We start from the raw sequence: 24,979 nt of genomic DNA on the forward strand, positions 1-24,979 counted from the left end.
GCAACACCACCTGCTCCTACCAGGAATGTGCACAGTGGTACTGGGAGAGGTGGAGAACACTTAGAAAGCTACCTACGTTCAACAAGAAGTAAGATCTCTTGGCCATCTTCGGCAGACCCTGCTTGGCCTTACCTCTCGACTGGGAGAGCACCTTTCTGAAGAATTTGAGAAGATAAGCAAGATCCCATCTGGGAGTTTGGGAGGATCTCACCTCAACACCTCTGGGAGTAGGCATCATCTCCACAGGCATATCAGAGTCCTGCTGCCACCCCTTGGGACGTTTGCCAAATCCCTCCTTTCTTCTACTCTGGCTCTAGTTGCTGTGTTTTGAATAGACCCCTCAAGAGCTGTAAACCCTTAACTCCTGCTAATTTTGATGAGAGGCAGGTATCCAGCAAGGAACTGTGTGCCTAACACACCTGAGGAGCTGCCTGCTCTTCAAGGCAGGAGCTGTTTCTCAGGGGAGGTGCACTTAGCCCTTCTGCTCATTTTTTCAAGACTGTTTACTTCCATGGGAAGGACTTACTGAAGCATAAATAAAATGAGCACAAATCTGAAACTCAGCAAGGATTTACATGTTCACCACCACACATATACCTGCAAATTAAATGTTTTGTGAGTTAGTCAAACCTGGGCTTTGGGGTCCTTGAGGATAAAAGGGACCTTAGCATAAAACTAATTTCACAACCATTAAGGAAATGACAGTGTGACAGAAAGAGAGAGTGATCGAGCATGCCGAGGACTGCATGTGTCTGTGCTCTAACACCGTTCCACTACAAAGCAAACAAAAAACCCTTCATAGGGCTTTCTGGTCGTAACAAAAATATATGCAGCCAGCTACATCCTGAGAGCAGAAAGCCCCCACCCACTGCTCCCAGAAGGAGAAACAGGGAAGCAAACTGCCCCTCCAAGCACCCAGTCCCCACGGGGAGCTGGAAGGCAGGCCAAAGACCAGCACACACTGCGCCACCAACGGGAACTCCTTCTGTGTCAAACAACATCCTCTTGTATCTCATAAGGCCTCCTTTATCCTGAAGGATCCCAAAGCACTTAACGCTATTTATACACAGGAACCACTTCACTAGTCATTGAAATGAGGAGAGGAACAATAACTGTCTCTTTTCTCTCACTTGAAGTGCCAGAAATCAGTGTCTGGTGTGTGTTTGCAGAGAGCTCACAGCAATGAGGGTTTGCCATGGTGAGGAACAATAGTTCAGACAGGTCAGGGTTAGCCAACAGACAAGTCAAACTCTTCACTGCAGCCTGCTATTGGTATTTGAATTTCTGTTTTCCCCAACTGTGTTCACGGGCATTGTGGGGTTTGTGGGGGGTTTTGTTTTGTGTGTTTGTTTTTGAAAGCAGGGCTTTGCCTGCACTGAAGAACTTACCAGAAGCATTAAATCACATTTCTAAACAAAACAGTTTGTGCAGAATCAGCTTTCTGGCTGATCCTGTCCTATTCATTACATTCATTTTCAGCTCAGCTCTCAGAAGCAAAGCCACTGGGTCCTCACTGTTTTCAGGGAGCGCTCACAAAACCTCCCTGCCCTGTAGCCATGCCAGTACTAGGACCAAGCCAACAAGCACTAAAAATCCTACAAAGCCTATTCAGGCAATTCTGTATGTGAATTCAAAGCGACCGCCAAATAATGCAGTGATGACAATCATTTGTTCGCTCTCTACAAATAGCTGGGTTTTAACACTGTGGTTTGGATTCATGGCAAAGACTAACCTAAGAACATGTGCTGTGTTGTAGCTACCGCATAGTCACTCAAGATTTGGCTGCAGTCTCATTGCAGAGATACTTTCAGTTTCATTCCCTACAAATCTCTGCAGTGAAAAAGTGACTAGCTAAAAGCTGAGAGATTTTCTATCTCCCCACATTCTCAGGTGCATATCCCATGGCAAGAGATCATCTTCACCTCACCGAGCTCACAAACGAGTTCTGTGACTTTAAATCCCACTGTCAAAAATATGTGCAGCAGTTTTTAGGACGGTGTCACCACAGGGTGCATTTCTAGTCTCTCAATGACACAATGTTCTATAATTTCACTGCCTGAAAGACCCTTTGCCTCCTTCAAAGCAACCCAACAAAGAAAAAAAGGTAGCATGATACAATAGGAGCACAGAGAGATCAAGTGACTCTCCCTGCAGAAAGAAGGGGTGGATTTGCTTTCTTCTCAACATCCATCCTCCATTTGCAGAGCTGTTCTGCCCTCTGGAAGACCATTGCTGAACACAAAGCTGTGAACTGCAAAGTCTTCAAGCTACTCGTTAGCAGTGCCCAGCCTGCGTCTCAGACACCTGACTGCAGATAGCACACAGTCCACCAAAGTCCACCAAAAGCTGGCACCAGCTTTAGCTTTTGTACAAGACTTGTTTTGGTTTGAGTAGGCTGTTCCTGTTCACGCTTTCTGCAGCGTAAACAAGTAAAGCAGAAGTCTCCGGAGTCAGCCCACAGGTTTCTCCCAGGCAGCCCACCTCAGTTTCAACTCCACAAAGACAGTGTTTTAAAAGCAGCTGAGAAGGGATTTGACAGTGGAAACTAAGGTTAACAGTCTTGTCACTTCAGCCATGTTGCTGATTAGCTCAGCGACAAAGCTGGTACCCGTGGTCCTAGGAATAGGGCAATGCACCCTGCAGCACCCCAGCACGACGACAGAGAAGAGACCACCAGCTAGAGAGATACTGGTGACATCTTCAGGAGCTTCCCTTCTTACCCAGGACAGCCAACCCATGCAGGAACACTCCTGCATCTGGAATTAGCCACTTCACTAACAGCAGCACCAGGAATAGCCAAGAAGTCTCTTCTGACCATCAGTCCTTATATATCCCCGACGTCCGTGTCTCTGGGGGTGTTTTGTAGTGATCATTAAAATGCTTTGAGGAGTTATGTTCCTCTCCAGAGCTAAAAACACTTTTACTAGAGTCAGATCAAATATCAAGCACAGTCAAGGGCAAATTAAATGACATTTCATTTCCCAAAGCTCTAAGTCCAGTCCATAGGAGCCATCTCTCTCCTGTTGCTATAGGAGCAGTGCTGGAAACAATGCTCAGTCCACGCTGCTTGAGCCTGCCTTGAAAAGGACCATTCTTCCAGTAGAAATTAAACAGCCCCCAGCCAAAAATAAAACATCCCTCCCCCTTCCGCCTCCCTCTTCTGTAGCAGGTTTTAATGACTCCACCAAAACCATTTACGCAGCTGTTTTTAGACCAGCCTGCAAACTTGACAGGGAGGCACCCCCATGTGAATAAGTAACTGGGAGGCAAGGGCTGTCCTCAAGGCAATTACTTGCTGGCCCTTCGCCAAGGCTGGGGGCAGGGGAAAAGAAAAAGAAAGATGTCCCTGACCCTAGAGCACACGCCAACAAGCTCTAAAGAAATCCCCCAGCGTGGAAGCTGTCCATGAAGAGCCTGGCTCCACCAGCCTGCATACAGACCTGCCCGCAGAGGCACCAGAGCCGGGCTTCCTCAGATCCTCTCCGCTGGTACGAATAAACACAGGGGCAAAAGGCAGCTCTCCATGAAGGGTACAGAGCTATAATCAGTACAGAAACTTTGGCAAGTCTGTCTCAGTGTATCATCCACTCCATTTAGAGCTGGCAGGAATAAGTAACTGGAAAAGGGTTCCTTGAACAGATGCCAGCACAAACCGGCTGGACTTCAAATGAAGCCAAGAAATCCTGCAGATTTCTCCATCAACCCACCCTCAGGTTGCCCTAGCACTATATGAACAAGGTTCATTAAAGGAAAGCCTATAAAGAGTTTGAAACTTAATCCTTCCCCCCCAGCTCCCCAACCCTCCCACCCTGGAGGTTGATTTTCGAGTCAAGAGGGACCGCATCATCTCATCTCATCTCCTGCTATTTCAAAGGTTAAAATTTTAAAGGCTAAAAGTAGTCCATTCTACAACCCTGGGACAGCCCAGATTAACCCTCAAGTACCAGGAAGGCTCAAGAAGACTCCAAGAGATGGGAGAAACCACATACTTTGTTCCCTTGGGAGCCTCTCCAAACGTTACTGGCACATACTGACTGTTCAGGCTACTTCTTCGAGCTCAGCGGAAAGCAGCAGAGCACTTTCCACTGCATGTAAGAGACAGGAACATGGCAAATACCTGGCATTTAGACAAACTCATTATCTGTTTCTCAATGCACCCCATGCCATTAGCGAGCAGAAGGGGCAATGCAACCCTCAGCATGGGCCACTTGTAGGTTAAGACGCTCAGTAAAGTCCTTAGCCATTAAAAGCAAAAAATACCCAGAGAAAAACCAGAAACAACACAGCCAAAAGTTTCTGAAGAAACCAAGTAACTAGCTTCGCTGTGACGTGAGTCTTGGTCAGCACTAAAGCCCCACTGTGAAAACGAGGTCCCTCTAGGATATCAAGGGATAGAGGAACCCAGAAAACGAATGTCACTTCTTGCTTTTGAAGAATTTAGATAGAACTCTAAAATTCATGCTGGAAGTAACCAGGGCAATTCTGGCACAGAAAATAATATTCCCACTACTGACCGCAGATGAAGGGGTGTTTTAGCACTGACCACTCTGGCATCAAGACTGCCTTCTTGCCACTCAGAAAATCCTCACTGCAGTGGTACACGGCCATACAGCAACAGCATCTGACTTGATAACCACTACTGTATGCACAGACACAGGATAACAAAGAAGACTATCTGTTGAAAGTGATGCAGAGAGAGGGGACCTGGGCTGGCCAGACATGGTTATCTCTGTCAAAAATTGGGAGGATATTGCTGATCTGTAACAGTTATGCCCTTCATACACACGGAAAACAGCTTCCTGCTTAGACACCTGTACATATACTGCTGATAAGAATTACACTGATATAACTACCATAATTTAATCTGGATACTCTCATTGCTCTCATCTAAGTCGGCTTCACTCTCTCTTTTTTCACAAAAACTTATTAAAAATCCTGATGAAGTAGCAAACAATAAAACTCCTTTTTTCTAAAAGGGTGTTTTCTTCCACATGGAGATGCATGCAAAGTAAAGCTCATGACATCAGTGAAAACAGAGTTTTTCCTCTGCAACTGTGTCTGCTTCTCCCTCCCTCCAGGCTCCTTACAGCACAGCTGTGAGTCAGGATCCATGCTCCCCCAGTGACTGACCAACTCCGAGAGAAAACGGCTTTTCAGCAACCAGGATTTTCTCCTGGTGTAAAACACAATGGTTTAAATTCCCTTTTTTCCTGACTCAGGACACATTGCACACAGCAGAGGTAAGCCCCGGGGAGCACACAATGGACAGATCAGGCTTTTGTTACAGTCTCCAGAGCCCATCTCCAAGGCTGAGAGCAGCCTCATTCCCCACACACAGCACAGAAGCTCAGCAGGACACTTGTACTCTTTCCCCACTCACAAGCAGCTAAAGCCAGCAAACTGGGACTCAAAGGCACAGAAACCAGCCTGACAGCTCCTCATCCTCATATACAGAAAGGGGTCCTCCCAATAACAGCAAATTTGTCCCACCAAAACCCCTCCAAGTGGACAAGGTAAATTGGAGACCACATCAAATCTCTCACCTCACCCCTGGCAGACCTCTCTCCTAACCCAAGTCTCCCACAAGGATGGAAGAGGGATACTCCACACAGCAAGGGGGGAACCCCAGCTTCCAGCTCGCTGGCAGCCCAACTCCTCAGCAAGCTGTAGTTCCACAAAGGACTGGACTCATCCCTTCTACGATACAACAGCTGAGCCCACAAGCATGAACCCCAACACCTCCCCATGCACACGTTAGTTACACACAGCACCCCACACGCACACCCGAGACCCCTTCTTGCTGCAGAGCTGGCTGCCCCGAGGCAGTGCCTGCCACACACGTGTGCGTGTGCCCGGCTCCTCCACTCACCGTACCCCACCGTGAGACTCACAGCAGCTCCCCACCGCTCCCCGGGAGCTCTGCGTGCAGATTACAGCAACCACCAAGGGGAACACAAATCACCTCTGTTTCCAGGGCAATGCGGGGGCATGACACGGGACATGAATTCCTCCCTTCTGAATTCCACCAAAAGTAGGAAGAAATGCTGATATTGATAAGTCATGACTCATGCCCGCCTCGTCAGGCACTCCAGAAGTCCCACTCACTGGCTGGCATGCCAGAAATGCCAGCACGGCTGGCCTCTGCCAGCTGGCTCTATTAGCGTATAGATTTGATCAACACCATCCTTCCTTCTTAGTTTCTTTATTGTTGCAGCGTGGTGGTCACTGAGGATCAGAGCACTCCCTGAAAACACAACCACGCAGGCATCGTGGCTGTTGCTCTGGCAGGTAACAGGTCAGTGAGGCTCAAAACATGATCCACTTCACACAAAACTTCTCCCCCAGAAATTCCTACCTCAAACCATTCTTGGTCCCAGTTTTATCTGGATCACATCAGTGAAGGAGCCAAATAATCTGTTGCCTGTACTCCAGCTATGCTGGTAAGTCATGCTCTTGTATTGAAAGAGCTGCCAAGGACCCTCCATTAGCCTCTACAGAGCGTAATTCCTGGCTGCCCCTCCTTCTCCCACTGGACCAGTATCCTGCCCCCATTAGCAGCTATTCATTCTGATATCATTGAATGGTTTGGGTTGGAAGGGACCTTTAAAGGCCATCTACTCCAGCTCCCTCCAATGAGCAGGGACATCTTCAACTACAGCAGGCTGCTCAAAGCCCCATCCAACCTGACCGTCAATGTTTCCAGGGATGGAGCATCTACACTTTCAGTCCTGTATCATTCTTCTTTCACTACTGCTTGAAACGCACCTACCGAGCTGTACAGCACTTTTCCAGCTCAGACTGGAAAAACCATAAGGACTCAGCCAGCAAGAACTATGGTTAGAAACATGGACTGAGACAGCCATACCAGAATGTGGCCCAGACCCCAAAACACACCTCTTAGTCTGCCATGCAATATCAGGAGTGCAAAATAGTAATTATCCACTTGGTCCTTCTCCTGTCTCCTTCTCCCCCATAGGGGCAGAAGTGTTCCAGGGTGAGGTATCAGCTATACTTTCACCTTACCCATTTGTACAGCACAGCCAGTTCTTTCTCCCATGACATCTCCAGGTGGTGTTTGTTCCTCCCAACCTGTCCCTCTCCTGTGGTGGCAAAGACACATGGGGAAACACGCTGCAGATTTCAGCCAAACTCCACAGCTTCTTCTGAGCATGCACCTTCCAATTTGCAGCTACTGGAACAAACGCTACTGAAGCACAGGCCCCGAGATAGAGCCTCACAACTCTTTCCCACTGCCCCAGCTCCCCACTGCTCTGTTTAAAACCACCTCCCCACTGCTTTGTTTTCTTTCCTGTGAAAGGGAAGAGCACGTTGGTTGCAAAAGTGAACTTTGCTCCTTTTGCATTCAGATCTGGTACCAGCAGTAGATAAGAAACAACGGTCAATGCCAAACGTTTTATGTCACCTACTCTGGCTCGGTTTTTTCTTGGGATACCTCATTACTGCTGCCAGGATCAACCCGTGGGTCTGAGCAACGTCCCTTCTCACACCTCCCACACGTCTCATTTCCACCTCTCTTCAGAGACCGTGCTGCATTCCAGCTCCTCCACGCTCCCTCCCTGGGATGCTCTCACCTCTCACACACACGCTCAGCAAGCAGAAGAAGCGACTCAGCAGCAGCCTGCATGGATGCGGGCAGTCCACACTCTGCAACTCACTGCACAATGAAAACTGCATTTGGTTGGCTCTACCCTGCCGACAGCAGCTGTGGGTCAACACTCAAATGAATTTAAATAGTTGTCAAGGGCCACTCTGTTAACCTCACAGAACATAATTCCTGATGTCCTTCCTTATCCCGCTAAACCAGTATCCTGCTTCCAGCACTACTGGCATCAGAACTATGCATGCAATACGTGCAAATGTATTTCATAACACACAAATATCAATATAAATGGCTTCCTGAAGACCCCAGCTGGGGTCATGGCAGCTACTTATACTTATATCCTTCTAAAGAGCCAGCCACACCTTCAGTCCCACATCAAGCTCATTTCATTACTGCCTGAAATGCACCTACCGAGCTGTACAGCACTTTTCCAGCTCAGACTGGAAAAGCCATAAGCACCCAGCCAGCAAGAACTATGGTTAGAAACATGGACTGAGACAGCCATACCAGAATGTGGCCCAGACCCCAAAACACAACTCTTACTCTGCCATGCAATACCAGGAGTGCAAAATAGTAATTATCCTCCTGCTCATGCTGCCAAGAGTTTTATTACTGTGCAGCAGCCAGGATGCAGGACTAATAGGACTGATTGAATTCATTCCCTGGGATGCCAGGCTGTTGAGATCACAAGCAGAGGAGCCTGGCAGGCGGGACAGAGCAAAGCACTGGCAAAAAAGATGCCCATCAGCAGTGTTGCTATCACAGCGCTGATCCTTGCCTGGAGGGCCTGGCAGCAAAGGGGTTTTGTGCTACGGGGAGGGATGGAGTGAGGAGCTCTCTGCAGAACTGACAAAACACCTCATCTCCACCCTGCAGCCCTGCAGTTCCTCATTTCTCCCTCCACACCCTGGCTTCAGGCATGGGGCGGCAGGGAAGAGCACATTTCTCACAGATTGGGAAGATGGTCACCAGCCTGGGAGAAAGCTCTGCCAAAGTGCATATGCAGAAGAGAACGGGAAAAGAGGGCTGTTTTACAAATAATGACACCGTTCATTTCATTTTCGGTTTGCTGTGGCAAAAGGAAAATCATATTCAGGGTCTGAAAGGAAGGATAAGCGAGATGGAAGGAGACCTGGTCTTCACTTTCAGGATCCTGAAGGTTTGTAAACAACCAGAGAGACTAAGGATTCTGTTCCTCACAGCCAGGGACACTGAGATGAGCTGTCATTTCCAGAAATCATCCTCCCTCAGGCTTTCCATGACCTCAGCTCTTGGTGCACGTGCTCAGGGAGAGCTGGAGATAACGCAGTGTCGAGCCCAGGAGCAGAGGTAGGAGAGCATCTTCTCAGGAGGCTTCAAGAGTAAGACTGATGAGGCCACAGGGGACAGTAGTGGTAGACCGGGACATGAAAAAGCAAAGCTCCCCATTTGTTTTTCAGTTAGTCCATCCAGCTTTTCTCTTTTTAAGCTTCTGTCTTAAACAGAAGGCACAAGAAAACACAGGGACAGCATAATTGCTTTAGAAGAGACCAAATCACCTGGAAGCATCAGACAGGATAGTTTGCCACATACCGGTATATTATGTATCTCTGTCATACAGGTGATAGAGATGTTATGCATAAGAGGAAAATACGTTTTTACACGTATTTGTACTGTAACATGTAGCCCAACACACTCCTTAGAGCAGAAACCAAACTTTGTAGAAGCAATGAGTGAATTTACCTGTGGGATGACCCAGCTAGAGGAGACACAGCTCACCAGTCAATCCCTTCAATATTGTCTCAAGAGCAAGGGAGTTGTTGCATGGTCTGTGTATATGCACCAGGAACAGCTAGAGCTCTGCTACAACCTTTATTAGCTGGGAATAATACAATCGGCCTGCTGGAAACTTCCTACAGGGGACAGAGAGCACTCCATCAGTCACTCCCACCTAGCATTTTTGCTTGACAAGGGAATACAAGCAGCTTTATTCCACCCCCTTGCGGAAGAATCTCTCACACCCATCGACAAAAACTCGTGGAGCCTACACTGAAAATACCCTTCCCAGAGCCAAGATTTCAGCTGTGTGTGCCTTACTGTACTTGAAGAGAAGCCTCAGAATCCTGCCCACTTCCAAACTGGTATAAGACTTCCCTTCTGCACAAGGGGGCTGGGGAGCTAAAGCATCAGGGAAAAATCTTCTCGGGTTGGTATTCCCTGCTAACATGGCTTCTGTATCAGATCCAAGAGAGGGAGAGCCACAGCCCCAACTGGGCTGTCAAAGTTCCTCTTACTCAGTGCTCTGCTTTCTGCACTAAGAAAACTTGACTGTTAAGCTCCCACAAAATGTACCACAGGATGGAATAACCACCTCAGACTCTAGAGTAAGATGAGATGTCATATGCGGGACATTATCTCAAGCACAGAGAACAGGCATATCCTTATTGTTTACTGGAGTCAACATACAGCAAGGACCGATAGGATTTTTACCAGGTGACTGGGGGAGTCATTCTTCTCCATTGTAGAAGGGCTCCACCAAGAAAGTAAGCCACTATTTAAAAAAAACAAGCCACAGGCCAACAATACATGCATCAGTTTGGAATAAAACATGCCTTTTGCATGTGGACAGAAAGACGTCCAGGTCAGGAACTCAAAGACACCATCAGGAAACTACAAAGCAAGGATGTGATCTCAAGATAGTTACACGGAGGAGCTCAAAAGCCGCCAACTCCTCCAACTCACAACCCAACCTTTCAGCAAGGACACCTGCCTCAAAGTGCTGGCACCTAAGAGCAGCTGTAGCAAACCCGAGCCAAGACCCACACATGCAAGCCAGCATTATGCCTTTGACGAGGACCTGTTTCCAGATGTCTCCGGTAAAGCGTGATTTTGACCCAAGCATTGCCCAGCTTTCGACAATTTGCAGGACTGCCTGTCCGAGACTCACAAACTCCTTCAGAGAATCTAAATATGCTGAAACTTTTGCATCAGCTTTTCTAGTTTCTGTTGAGCTCAGCAGCATCCCAGAAGAGACAGATGCTCGGCTCTCTCCATCACAAGCAGTCATCTTTGGTAGCAGTGAGAGTCCTGCAGGAGGACTGGGATGGACCTTTGTCAGACTGATGACACGCTAAGAGATTCTTCAGCCTCAACAATACCATGCGGTAGATATCCTGTCACACCAAAAGCTTCCCTAAAAACCCAGGCAGTGGCCTCACAGGTGGCAAAGGGAATGCATTTTGGCAAAAGGGACTTGTTTCAACAGAATGGCCACCACTGGGCATCACCTCTGATGGATGATGCCATTTTAATAAGGCCTTGTTCTAGCAGACACCATGTAACTCTCAGAGCAAATGCCAGGAAGTGCTGTGGGGGGACAAAGGAAACGAAGCAGCATAATTTAAAGGATGCTATAGAGTAGTCTGAAATGAAGATACGCCTTTGCTAAAATTCAACAGGATACTGCAACAGGTTGATTACAAAAGCCCTCAGGAAGTCAAGATTTTTTACATTTTACAGCACATCCTTCATGAGATGACACGGACCAAAGGCTACGGGGAAAGATTCCTCATGGCAAGGGAAACTGCGGTGCAACAACAACCCATCGCCGTCAGCTTCCCATCTGATTCGGCTTCCAGAAAACTGAAGAAATGGAGCATCACCTGGAGTTTGTGGTAAACAAGGGCTCGCTCTCCCTCTCCTCCGAGGGTCCTCCCGGCCCAGCACAGAGGCCAAGGTTTATTTGTACAACAGGGAGACCTCACTGAACAAAAGGCAGAGGGAGACAGGTATCATTTCACAAGATTATGGCAACGCTCTCAACACCTCTCCTGACGTGCAAAGCTTCAGAACACACCCCCACACGGCCCCGCAACAGGTTAAAACACTTTTTAAAAAAAAATAACAATGCAAAAGCCAAGCCCCCGTGAAGTTGCAGGGTGCCAGTGGCTGCTGACGGGGCAGCGAGGCGGTGCCGCAACAGAGCTGGCTTACGGCGGCCGCCGCCAGGTACGGACGGGCCACCTCAGGACCCGGCCCGGGAGGGAGCGCCACACAGGCCGGGCTGTCAGGGCCCGCCGCAGGCAGCCCCCGCCGCCCTCCCGGCCTCCCCACGCCACCCCCGGCCCGCTCCCACCCCGCTCCCCCGCCGGGCGGCTTCCAAACGGCCGCGGGGCGACCCGCCCGCCTTCCTTCCTTCCCTCCCTCCCTCCCCGGGCGGCCGCCATTTCGGGGGCGCCCCGCCTCACCCCTCCGCAGCGAGCCACGCCGGACCGGAGCGCTCCGCGCCGCCTCACGCCCCGACCTGCCGCGCTGTGAGGGAGGGAAGGCGCCCACAGAGGGAGGGCGGCGCGGCCAACCCAGCCCAGCCCAGCCCAGCCCGGGACGCCCCGCGGGGGCCGGGGCGGTGCCTCCTCGGGGGGCGCCTCCCCCCGGCAGCCGGGCCCTCCCGCGCTGCCCGGCCCGGCCCTTTCCGCCCCCCGCCAGACCAAACGCCCCCAAACCCGGCGCTGTGGGGGTCTGGGGGCTCGGCCGTGCCGGTGCTGTGCGGGGCTGGCACGCCGGGCCTCTGGTAGCTGGGACGGACCCCCTGGCCCTCGCCACCCCTGTCCATGGCCGCAGGGAACACCTTACAGCAAACTCGAGCCACTGCTGCTTGCTGGAGCTGCTTTCTTTTGGTGGTTTTTTTTTTTTTTTGGTTTAAGGTGTCAGATCTGCTTGTTAAAGAGTTTTCCATGAAACGTCCCGTAAATCAAGATCAAGCCCCAACTGGCACACCGCCTCATCCTTCCATTACCTCATTTCAGCTTCAGCCCAAATGCCTCTGCCCTCAGCAACAGCCCCCCCCCAGCTGGTCTCAGAGGAAAGAAAGACCCTCACCCTATTCCCTCAGCAGCTGCACAGTTTTTTAGGTTGGGTGGGAAGAAAGGAGATCACTGAATCATAGAATAGTTTGGGTTGGAAGGGACCCTTAAAGGACATGTAGTCCAACCCCTCTGCAATGAGCAGGGACATCTTCAACTAGAGCAGGTTGCTTGAAGCCCGATCCAACTTGACTTTGGACCAGGGATGGAAGGGCAACCTCTTCCAGTGTTTCACCATCCTCACTGTAAAAATTTTTTTCCTTGTATCTAGTCTGAATCTACCCTTTTTCAGTTTAAAATCATTAATCCTTGTCCTATCGCAACAGGCCCTGCTAAAAAGTCTATCCTCATTTTTCTTATAAGCCCCCTTCAAGTGCTGAAAGGCTGCAAGAAGGTCTCCCCGGAGCCTTTCCCAGGCTGAACAGCCCCAACTCTCTGTCTGTCTTCACAGGAGAGGTTCCCCAGTCCTCTAATCATCTTCATGGCCTTCCTCTGGACCTGCTCCAACAGGTCCACGTCCTTCTTGTGCTGAGGGCTCCAGAGCTGCACACAGCACTCCAGGTGGAGTCTCGCCAGAGCAGAGCAAAGGGACAGAATCACCTCCCTGGACCCGCTGGCCACAATTCTTTTGATGCAGCAGAGATCTGAACAGGGAGGGAGGGAAAAGGCTAGTTTAGGACCTCCTGGGTGTTTGCCTCGACTATGACACAGCCTCTCCTGCCCATGTGCCCAACTCAAAAAATCAGGTCATCCTTCCCAATGAGAAACCCAACCTCCCTCTCCTCAGCCCATGGGGATCCTACCCAGGCTTCAGCTTAGAGCCGCTGGAGAGCCCAGTGATTAAACAAGGGACCAGCTCACACTTACACATTGAGAGGTTTCTTGCAGAGAGGGCAGGACAGAGCCAGCAGGCCACAAGAGACGTCAGCCCTACCCTGCTGCATTGGGCCACTGCCTTCTTGCCACGTCCAGAGATTTCATGTACAAACAGGAAAGAACATAACCTCCCCCTTGGCAGATTCGGGTCAGCAAATGGGTATGATTAGGCACAACGGCTGCCTGCACAGCAGTCGTGTGCTTGTGAAAGCCTGCAGGTAAAGGTGAGATATACTACAGGCCCCCCCACCTCCCAGTCCCCAGTTTATTACTGGAGTAATATGTGTTTACTGGAGAAACATGTTTACCTTGAAAAAAAAACTAACCAGTTTTACCTGGTGAGGTCTCCAGTGGACTAGTCATTTCAGAAGAAGTGCACAGCTACACTTGTGTTTGCAGAATCAGGGCCTTATTAAACCGCATGGCTTGATAAGTGTATAAAGCATGCCTTGCAGGCCTGAAGAGTCTGGAGCCAGATTATTGTAGCTGCGCCAGCTGAAATTTCCATGTGAGTTGTACACAGCCAGATAAGTAACGAGCAGACTGACAGCAGCTCAAAGGAACCTCTGAACTGCAGGACTGTAGATTTATCTGAGCAGATTTCCAAACAGAGCATTTAAAGGTGTAAAGCATGAGCTATGAGATATGTTTATACTTGTAGCTTAAGCACCTGATCAATACATATATATGGACTAAGCAATTAACAAGTAGAAAGAGCACGAAGAGACACAAACAGGAGAAGGTGACAGGACAGAAAATGTGTGAGAGACTGCATGACCCCCTATATAGCAGGAACTGATTAGATGTTTGTAAATTTAAACTGTCCTGGAGTTCAGGCTGCTGCAATAGAGAAGGTAGAAGAAAAACCATCCCAAACCTTTGCAATTCCTGCATTTGTCCTGTGGGAAAGCTTTAAAGTTAACACTGTGCCTTAATGCTCTCTCTTCAGCCCTGTTTTGGCTTTTCAAAGAGATGCTGTCACACTAATCCTGTTATGCTTATCCTTAGCATATTAATATGAGCAAGACACATGAAACGCAAGGCAGAGTGGGGTCCCTTTGCCTGCGTGCAGGGCTTTGTGGGACTGTGGCCACTTACCAGAGCAGCTGTTTTTTTTGCCTTTGCCCCTAGATCTGATTGTATACACAGCTGCACCGTGGCATGTGCGAGCATAAGGCTTCCCAGGCTCTAAGAGGAGTACTTTCTTCTGATATGATTACAAAATACCTGGCAGATTATGTGCAAAAAGTCACCTGTCCACTAAGAGACAGCAGCCAACACAGCTCAGGAATAAGCCTCCAGGCAGAGTCTATCTTGCATCCTCCCTCGTCCCATGCCACCTCAGGATATCCCCATTATTTGCTTTTGATTTACGCCGCAGTTTCCAGCAGTCACTTGCAAAAGGTGGCTGCTCCCAGGGCTTCCAGTCAGAGTCAGGAGAACTTCTGACAAAAACAGGGAGGGGTAGTAAAATTAGGAATTTTGTGGAAAGTCTGGTCTAGTTTGGGTCTGGTATCAGACAGGTTTAAAAACTAACAAAATGCCCCTCGAGGCTGTACATGTCTGGGTCTTCCAACAGGACATTTAAATATTTTCCAGAGACAACAAAAGACCATCCAGTAACAAAACCCACCCCAGCGCTTACTGTTGTCCAAGTGTAACCAGCTCAAACTGTGTCACTTTGTCATGGTTGAAACAAAAGTCTGTTCTGTTCCCGCTATCAATTTATAGCAGGGGAAATGAGTAATAATTTCTTTGGTAAAAGCGGCAGAGAGATTAGTTCTGTAATGCACAAACATTCAGCTGGAACCATGCCAGGGCACAAGGATTAAAAGCAACTGAATTCTAACTGAATTCTTAACTCCTGTGAAAAGAATGCATGGGACGTTATTAAAATAAATGTTGAGCTGTATAGATACAGGTACAAGGTGGGAATGTGGCCTCTCTGAAAGCACTATACTGCCCCCAGATACTGGGGAAGCGTCTCCCCTTTTTCTCCTCCCTGCTCTGCCTTCCCTGATCAGCTGGACTCCAGCTGTTTGAAAGAGATTTAAAAAAAAAAAAAAAAAAATCAGAGTGGAGATGAATTGCTCCTGTGCTGCCTCCAAGACATGGGTTCCCGATCAACTCTCTCCCTACTTATAAACCTCCTGTTTGTACCACCATGGGGGACAAGCTTCTCAGCATTTCCTGAGCAGAGAGAAGGGGAGGTCACGCTACAATCAGTGACTGAAGAAGGGAGGTTGAATCTCGTGCAGCATCTGGAAAAAATCTCTCAGCACAACCATTTCTAAGACAGCATTTCTTTATTGCCTGTACTCTGCTTGTGCACTAAGAGAACATGCTTAAGGTTGTACATTAAGAACACCCACGTGGTAGTTCTTGCCATTGCAATATGACAACACTGGTAAAGGTAATATATACATTAGCCCCTATTTGTGTGTCAGCTGTATTTCACACCTTGGTCTTTCATGTCCTCTGCACACAGTGTTGGAGGTGTGCACTCAGATCATGTTAGCAAACTGGCTACAGCTTTCTTCCTTCTGTAGGAACTTCCCCAATCCTGCTGCTGCAGGTAAGTAAATGTTAGCATTAACCGATCTGCCCCAACTAAAGATGCCAGTTCTTAGTCAGCCCCACTCCTTATTAACCTGCAAGTGGGGGAGCTGATTCCTCTGATCATGCTCCAACTCAGGTAGTGGGTTTGACCTATTCAGCAGGAGATAATATCAGTGCTCCTTCATGCCCACATTGGCCAGAAAGCCACATTTGTGTTCAGATCACAGGTGCTTTCTGAAAACAGAGAGGATTTCCCTTCCCAAAAATCATTTCTTGCAAACAGGAGCACTTCCACCAGCAGTGCTGGTGGTGTTACCCTAGACTCCACACCAGCACCTCCGGTTCCTTCTGGACCTTTTCAAATTTTCTGCTTCCCAGACTCTGGAAGGCATTACTGCAATAACACACAGCATGAACCACAGCCAGCCAGCAGTAAGGATCAAACAGGAGCTTATTACTTTTAGCTATTTCTTTTAGTCAGGAATCCTGCGCTTCCAGGGAAAAACTTCCTCTTTCCTATCAGGAGTAAAGGGCACTGGGAGGAACCATGGAAATTCTTTGTAACAGTGATGACTCAGAATACTTTTTCTTGCACGGGATATTCCCAGAGAAACTTGTACAATAAACAGACATTCAGAGTAATTGCCTTATCCCAAGAGAGGAAAGACAGTAGATAAATATAGGCTCTCCCTAAGCTACAAGGCCGGAGGGACTGCGTCACAACTGGCGTATCACACCTTTCTCCTAAAATCCTGAAGTCACACACAGAAATAGGCTTAAAGAAGAAAGGGAACAGGGCATTACCAAAAAAGCTTACTTAGTCCCACAAGGCTTTAAGAGCAACTGAGCTACAAAACAGAAAGCATCACACTCCAGGGAACACCAGGGGTTTCGTGCCCGGGCACAGAGGCAGCTATGCTGAGAGGTCCACTTTTGGGGCCAGTTCCTACCCAGCCCGTCCATCCCCTCACCCTGCTTTGCCCGAATCCTTAGTGACAAGAAGGGCCCTGCCCAACAGGAATAGATTCAGTCCTGCTCCTTCTTAGGCCCTTCACCAGGAAAGTGAATTTATTGCACAGGGTCACTGCAAGAGAAAAAGCTTCACTAGGTAGGTTTCACACAGTCCTTGTGCTTCCAGCCCAGGTCCATTTGAAAGCACCACGGTCAAGCTGGCAGGGCAGGATCTTTCAGTACTGCAGATAAGTCTGTTCCTAGTTGCTGGAGGTTCTTCAGGAAAGGATAAGAGAATGGGAGGAAACAGGCAGCGTTCAGCCTTAGAACAGGCTATATATGGCTGCCCTACTGTGCACAGCACAGCTCCTGCAAGGGGCTATGAATCAGCAGCACGTGCCAGCCCCTGCGAGTCCCTGGGCAACTGCTCCGTGTTCTGTAAACAGTAAGAGAGGGACAGTGACAAGGTCCATTAGGGTAACAAAGGGAAGAAAGCCGTTGGGATGACTCGTTTTATCAATACATACTATATCCACATATGGAATCAGTTACCTACAATATTGGCAAGTCAAGCCAAATCTTGCAGTAAATACAGGGCCCGATCCAGATCTTACAGGAACTGAAGGAGGTTTTCCTGCTGCCCGAAGCAGGCTTTCAGCTGGGCTCTGCTGCTACAGAACTAAGAAGAGATGTTGCTTTTTGAGCCAAATGGATCACTACCTAGAGCTAGCCCAAACTAAAAATAATTTCTTTATCTCTTACACTAAAATTCAATTTAACACAGGACCCACTGTGTTACTTCTTTGCCAAAAAGAAAAGGAACAAAACTTTATCCTCTGCAGACAGAAGGCCCAGTTTGTGCTATTAGCCAAGACCATCTGAGTTCCCCCAAAGAAGCAGAGGCCTCTAGCGAGCAGGGCTGCGTGCAGAGTTGGGAGATGGAACAGTACAGATGATACACACATTTTGGCCTGATTTAGTGCCTTGAAATTCCCTGCTGGGGAAAAGCTGCAGCTTCCCCAAGTCTCTGCAGAGCTGATACCATCAGATTCGGCTTGCTCAAAAGGAACCCCAGCTTCATGAAACAGCGTTGGCACCATGTCTCTTGCTGACACATTGATGTGCCCTATGTGCAGCACCCTTTCCTCCTGCTGACATCGTCCAGCTGCAGGGCATTCTCCCTCTGTCTGTCTTCTTGTGCTGTCAGCAACCTGGAACAAGCAGCACAGATCAAGAACACAACCTGGTTACTGTGATCTTCCTGCCCAAGGCATTTGACTCTGCCCATTGCTCCCCATCAGCCAGGGAAATTTAGGATTGTAAAAAGGGACTGGCCCAAAGGCCAGGCTTCCCTGAAAGCTGGGCTAAATAAGCCACACGCAGAGAATGAGCATTAATTTCCAGGGAACAGGGAAAGAAACTGAGCACATACAAACTGAGCATGGGTTACTAGTCAGAGCACTAGACCTGGATGTGAGTGGTCTGTGTCTTATTCCCAAGCTCCCTCACTGATGGCAGGATCCCGGGCTGTTTGCCTCACCTGCCTGGGCCTTCTCAGGCAGCAGCATGGTAATAAAGCACGCTGAATAGCACGTGCTATGGGAGACAAGATTTACCTAGCTAGAAAGAAAACCATCCCAGTTAATGGAAACCTAAGTCTGCTGTGAATTTAACAGAGATGATGCAGCAGGAGGTGAAGGGATAAAAGAAAACGCAAGGGTATTTTTCTTGCAAGATTTCAAACACTTTTTTCAAAACTACTTCCTGTTTTAAAAAACTAAAAATCTTAAGGCAAACTTCTTTCAGGCTTACAGTGTCTTATCTCCCTTTGCCACCAAAATGTCACATTCTATATAATGCTTAATAAGATAAGGAATTAAAAACCCTCAGAGATGCATGCAGACGTCAAACTGAAAATGCAAACTTAAAATCTGGGATAATACACAACGTTTTCGTGATGAAATATTCAAATTAAACTCCTAGTCTTTCAACAGCCAGCTCTGCCAGATGAAGCTTTGCATGCAATAATGTCCAGTCCACGCCTGGTGCTCTCCAGGCACAGAAGACAAGGACCTGGAGTCAGGGGGAAGAGCATATCGCTCCAGGTCTTTTTTGTCACATGGCAGAAAGTCAGTCTCTAACAGACCCCTCTTCTTTGCCGTTCCCTGGGGCAGCCCACACCAGTAACCTACAGCTGGGGAGATATCCCAGGGTGACTGCTCCTGTTCACTGACCTGGCCATGTGCAGCATGGGCTCCATGATGTTATAGCCAGTCATCGCGCTGCACTCGTAGAAGACAGCCTTGTATTCCTGCCAGAGAGCACAGCAAGCACCCATGTTGGCTGCCAGCTCTCCCCCACCATTCACCCACACCCCTGGGGGCTGGCCCACCCTCACCGCTGGGAACACTGCAGAGAGCAGTTGGGGCCACCCTGCTGGGTCACACACCCTGCTCACCAACCCAGGAAAAGGAGATGCATTTGGGGTCCCAGCCGGAGTGTCCAGATGGAACACTGTGGGAGTTATATGGGAAAACATCTCCACAGGGTACTTGGGTTCCTTTACCTTTGTGCTGCAGAGTCCAGAAGGTGGGGAACATCTCTGAACTGCTTGCCCTGAGCCTGAACCGAACCCTGAACCGTCCTGCCTCCCCCCACCCAGGGTCTGAGGTACCAGTGGGCATGCAGATGCAGGGAGTGCGGAAGGAGGCAGGGTGATTTTACAGAGCATGCATTAGAGGAGTCCTCAAATGGGAAAACAACCATCCACGCTCCCCTCGGAAACACTGGGCATCACTGTAGGGAGGCATTAAGCCTCAAGAACATGAGCATGCCTCAAGGACCATTGTCTGCCATGTGCTGGCCACCATCTCATCCTCCCTGGTACCAGAGGGACCTCGGCACACGTTTGCATTGGAGAAACAGGGCAGGGCCAAGGGGAGAGGGAAGGTACCATACTGGGAAATGGCCCCAAGAAGGGCATCCTGCCAGTCAGGCTGCCCCGCTCACTGCTGGAGGGAAGCTGCAGAGCAGGTCGAGCAGCAGAGCCCAGAGTCAGACCTTTGCCAGCCTTTCCCCCTCCACCTTTGGCACATTCCGCATCTCTCTCTGCGCAGCATCCATTTTATTTCCAAGAAGAAAGACCACAGCTCCATCCTCGATACCCTCCTGCAAAAGAAACAGAGTAACGGTACCAGAGGGACCTCGGCACACGTTTGCATTGGAGAAACAGGGCAGGGCCAAGGGGAGAGGGAAGGTACCATACTGGGAAATGGCCCCAAGAAGGGCATCCTGCCAGTCAGGCTGCCCCGCTCACTGCTGGAGGGAAGCTGCAGAGCAGGTCGAGCAGCAGAGCCCAGAGTCACACCTTTGCCAGTCTTTCCCCCTCCACCTTCGGCACATTCCGGGTCTCTCTCTGCGCAGCATCCGTTTTATTTCCAAGAAGAAAGACCACAGCTCCATCCTCGATACCTTCCTGCAAAAGAAACAGAGTAAAGCACCCTAGAGACCCAGCTGAGGAAGGGAAATATTTCGGAGCAGATCCTGTTCCAGCTCATGCACACAGACCCACAGTGGCAGCAGGATCAGGCCCTTTAGCTGATTAAAGGGCCATTCCTCAAATAGCCCCAGGGATTTGTGGAAGGAAGCTTAAACTGCAGGAATGCATTTCATATATTTGGTATGTACAGCTGGGATGCTGACAAAGCAGGGACAGGACTAAAAGTTCTGCTCTGGGAAGAGCTGAAGAGCCTAAAGAAAAACAGTTTGCCCCATAGGCTGTTGGGAATTGAAGTTCAGGCAGAGCTTCTAATTAAGTTCAATAATTTTTGTGTGTACTATTCGTCATATATGCTGTCCTAAACTCAGCCATCCCTGGCTGAAAATCCACTAGCCAAGCAAACTAAGCAACTTTTATACCCTTGTATAGGGTCTCTGTAGGAATTGTTACTCCCAGGTGATACCTGGAGCCCATTGCCTTTGGTAAAACCCCCTCTAGGTCCACTGGGTCACCAGAACATCACTAGAGAAGACTGCAGAATGGGGCTCCAAGTTATTTCCAAATGTGACTGCCCTGGATGACTTACTGTACCTGAACAGCTTCACAGCAAGATAAATACTAAGATGGGAAAGGGGAGAGGGAAGGTACCATACTGGGAAATGGCCCCAAGAAGGGCATCCTGCCAGTCAGGCTGCCCCGCTCACTGCTGGAGGGAAGCTGCAGAGCAGGTCGAGCAGCAGAGCCCAGAGTCACACCTTTGCCAGTCTTTCCCCCTCCACCTTCGGCACATTCCGGGTCTCTCTCTGCGCAGCATCCGTTTTATTTCCAAGAAGAAAGACCACAGCTCCATCCTCGATACCTTCCTGCAAAAGAAACAGAGTAAAGCACCCTAGAGACCCAGCTGAGGAAGGGAAATATTTCGGAGCAGATCCTGTTCCAGCTCATGCACACAGACCCACAGTGGCAGCAGGATCAGGCCCTTTAGCTGATTAAAGGGCCATTCCTCAAATAGCCCCAGGGATTTGTGGAAGGAAGCTTAAACTGCAGGAATGCATTTCATATATTTGGTATGTACAGCTGGGATGCTGACAAAGCAGGGACAGGACTAAAAGTTCTGCTCTGGGAAGAGCTGAAGAGCCTAAAGAAAAACAGTTTGCCCCATAGGCTGTTGGGAATTGAAGTTCAGGCAGAGCTTCTAATTAAGTTCAATAATTTTTGTGTGTACTATTCGTCATATATGCTGTCCTAAACTCAGCCATCCCTGGCTGAAAATCCACTAGCCAAGCAAACTAAGCAACTTTTATACCCTTGTATAGGGTCTCTGTAGGAATTGTTACTCCCAGGTGATACCTGGAGCCCATTGCCTTTGGTAAAACCCCCTCTAGGTCCACTGGGTCACCAGAACATCACTAGAGAAGACTGCAGAATGGGGCTCCAAGTTATTTCCAAATGTGACTGCCCTGGATGACTTACTGTACCTGAACAGCTTCACAGCAAGATAAATACTAAGATGGGAAAGGAAAAGAAGAGAGATTACTAAAAGTTACAGATTGCAGATGCTTTGATTTTCCATGTGCTCAGTTTAACCTTCCTGAAAGGAGCCTTATTTTCAGAGGCTAGTTAGTTTTGAAAATCTTAACCTTTGATCTTTTGGAGTCCAAAGAAATAGCTAAGTGGTTAGGGTTTCCCCCCCCCACCAACAGGCTTGTGGAAGTTAATAATATTAGAAACTTCCAACCTATACTTACCATTTCACTTAGATCTTGGGTTTTGAGATCATATGTGCTGTCCTAAACTCAACCATCCCTCGCTGAAAATCCACTAGCCAAGCAAACTAAGCAACTTTTATACCCTTGTATAGGGTCTCTGTAGGAATTGTTACTCCCAGGTGATACCTGGAGCCCATTGCCTTTGGTAAAACCCCCTCTAGGTCCACTGGGTCACCAGAACATCACTAGAGAAGACTGCAGAATGGGGCTCCAAGTTATTTCCAAATGTGACTGCCCTGGATGACTTACTGTACCTGAACAGCTTCACAGCAAGATAAATACTAAGATGGGAAAGGAAAAGAAGAGAGATTACTAAAAGTTACAGATTGCAGATGCTTTGATTTTCCATGTGCTCAGTTTAACCTTCCTGAAAGGAGCCTTATTTTCAGAGGCTAGTTAGTTTTGAAAATCTTAACCTTTGATCTTTTGGAGTCCAAAGATATAGCTAAGTGGTTAGGGTTTCCCCCCCACACCAACAGGCTTGTGGAAGTTAATAATATTAGAAACTTCCAACCTATACTTACCATTTCACTTAGATCTTGGGTTTTGAGACTCAGCACAATCAAAACAAACCCACACTTGTCAATTCCCCTTCTGCTCTGAGTCACCTACACACAATTTATTTCAATTATACAGACAGGTATTTTTGTCTCCGCTAGCAGATACAAGCCACAGATTAAGCTTTTATTGAGAGTTTGGAAATAAATATCAGGGGGGCAGACTAGAGTATTACTACATGGTTACAAAATAAAAACTAAAAAAAACCCCATAACTGTTGAAGCAAATGAGGAAAAAAAATAAGCTATTACTAATATTACGGTCTCACCTAGAAATCTCAAAGCAGAGTCAGGATGTGATGGTGCGAAGCGCTGTGTGTGCATGCTGCAGGTCTCAGTCTAAATATACCAGGGCTGCCTCCCTCTCCTGTGTCTAGGCTGCACACCAGATCCCCTTGCCTGAGCACAGGTGTGATGTGACCACGTTTAGGAGGCATTGCCAATGTACACGGGGTGCTTACAAACACAAGCTCCTGTTTTGGCAGGTCCCACCACTTTCTGCATAGAAACAGCCCTCCCTCGTTTAATGGGCTACCACTGGCTTTGGTATCTTCAACAAGAAGCCTCTGGTCCCAAACTGACTACCACAGACAGTACCCATAGCATCTGCTTTGATCTTCCCATGGTCAATAGGACCTCCTGGAGCATCGGAGAACGTCGCTCCCAGGCAGACTGTGGGAGCTGGTCTGGAGCAAGGCAGTGGCAGCCCCACCAGCACGAGAGAGCTGAATCCCTGCTCTCACCTGGACACTGCTCATCCAGTTCCGCACAGCCGTGAAGGAGCACTCGGCTGTAATGTCGTACATCACCAGAATCCCATCCGCCTTCCGGAAATACTGCTTGGTAATGCTCCGAAACCTGAGCCCAAATGAAACCAAAGGCACTCTCAGAACCACGGCTGTGTAATGACAAGAAACAGAATGGGATTAGCTGTCTTTGAGTGCAGGCTCTCTGCAAGGCCTGGCAGCCCCTGCGTGTGAGAGGTGTCCCCTGGGGCTGGTGTGAACAGACTGGTGACAGGCAGGTCAGATCCTTGCACCTTTGAGAGCAGGCCAGCAGCCATGGGTCAGCAGGAGTCTTTCCAAACACACGGTGCTGAGAAAGCAGGAAGGAAGACCTTTGCAGGTCAGAAAGAAAGAAACAGAAGAATCTGTTTAGGTGGGACAGGAAAAGGTAATTGCCTATGAAAAGGGAAACGGATGGAAAGAACATGATCTTTTCTCCAGAGCCCAGAAGAATCTGCAGACTAAGCTGTACCACAGTATGAACTAGGCATGCGTAATGTCTGCCCCAGTGCTGCCAAAACAGCAATTAAGATCTCAGCATCAGTACAATCAGTTTTGAATCTACAAAGCAATGCCATCATACATAAAAATCATCAGTTAGACACAATTACCAGGAGAGACTCCCACCAGACATCTACTTTGTCTTGTGGGTACCAGTTAGAACCACAGACTTGTATTTTGGGAATAAATTCCAACAAAAAAGAAATCCAAACCTTAAAATCTGTAACCAGTTTGTGACAGGGCTATGATATAACCACGCTGATTGCAAACTGATGGAATTAAAAGCAACACAAGTACTGAGATCTCACTGGACAGCTGTGTATTTTGGCCCTGCACAGGATAACAAGCTCTCCTATTCTATTAAGAACCAAGAAAACCTACAGCAAGTAGTAACCCTCCTGAACTCTTCACATAATTGCCTGAAGCCAGTTCTTACTCACTACAATAAGGGCATGACATTCTAGAAACTACCCAACTGAGAAAGCACAGATTCTATCTTTGGCAGTCAAGGTGCACCTCTGGAACAACAGGACAGGCTAGATGCTCCAGAAGGAACACCAAAGGTAGTGTGCGCAGGTCTCAGGGAAGTCACCAAGGAGTTCTTGCATGCTCCATGGGTTTTCTCTGTCTCTTCCATAGGATAGTCATAGATGGACACCTCCAGTTAGAAGTAATTAGTATTTCTCTAGAAGTAAGAAAAACTTTTGTTTCTTCCTAAGTCTCCTACTCAGTATCAGCATTGAGCCAAGCTTTCTCTTGCAAGTAGATGTCTAAAACCTGCTAAGGCTGCAGGGGCCTATCCTAAAGGTCCTTCTGCAGAGACGATATCTTGATTTTGGCCTCTGATGCAATCTGGTCACAGTAAAATATCACACTTCATGCCCTAACAACTCCCCTTACTGCTCAGCTTCAGCACTGAAATAAGCACAGGAATCCCCTCAAAAATCATTCTTTCTTCAGCAGGAAGCTTGATTTTGGAAGAAATACTTTGCTTTTCAAGAGATACTCCTACTTAGTACT

General features: G+C 48.4%; 2 protein-coding genes across 12 annotated transcripts in view; both read right to left on the reverse strand.

The window, feature by feature from the left end:
• Positions 1–11,985, reverse strand: part of CD151 (CD151 molecule (Raph blood group)) — a 37,327-nt gene extending 25,342 nt beyond the window's left edge. Inside the window, exons 1-2 of one of the 3 annotated variants that reach the window (XM_014957659.1) lie at positions 11,848–11,976; positions 11,263–11,363 (exon numbers count right to left, since the gene is read on the reverse strand). The gene's annotated coding sequence lies outside the window, so the exon portion shown is untranslated. Of the gene's footprint in view, positions 1–11,145; positions 11,180–11,262; positions 11,364–11,847 lie in introns of those variants that run through there. The other 2 variants (XM_014957658.1, XM_014957660.1) reach the window with 2 other exon arrangements.
• A 3,655-nt stretch (positions 11,986–15,640) lies between these two features.
• CRACR2B (calcium release activated channel regulator 2B) overlaps positions 15,641–24,979 on the reverse strand; it is a 49,591-nt gene continuing 40,252 nt past the window's right edge. For 2 of the 9 annotated variants that reach the window (XM_014957631.1, XM_014957634.1), the window contains 4 exons: positions 23,417–23,531; positions 21,127–21,210; positions 20,216–20,319; positions 15,641–18,059 (listed from right to left, as the gene is read on the reverse strand). In XM_014957631.1, coding sequence (XP_014813117.1) covers positions 17,975–18,059; positions 20,216–20,319; positions 21,127–21,210; positions 23,417–23,531 — 388 coding nt within the window. In that variant the 3' untranslated portion in view covers positions 15,641–17,974. Of the gene's footprint in view, positions 18,060–19,082; positions 19,160–20,215; positions 20,320–21,090; positions 21,211–22,177; positions 23,572–24,979 lie in introns of those variants that run through there. The other 7 variants (XM_014957633.1, XR_001413741.1, XR_001413742.1 and 4 more) reach the window with 7 other exon arrangements.

The sequence above is a fragment of the Calidris pugnax genome, unplaced genomic scaffold (genome assembly GCF_001431845.1).
Source record: "Calidris pugnax isolate Ruff unplaced genomic scaffold, ASM143184v1 scaffold211, whole genome shotgun sequence".
In the NCBI taxonomy this organism is placed as follows: domain Eukaryota; kingdom Metazoa; phylum Chordata; class Aves; order Charadriiformes; family Scolopacidae; genus Calidris; species Calidris pugnax.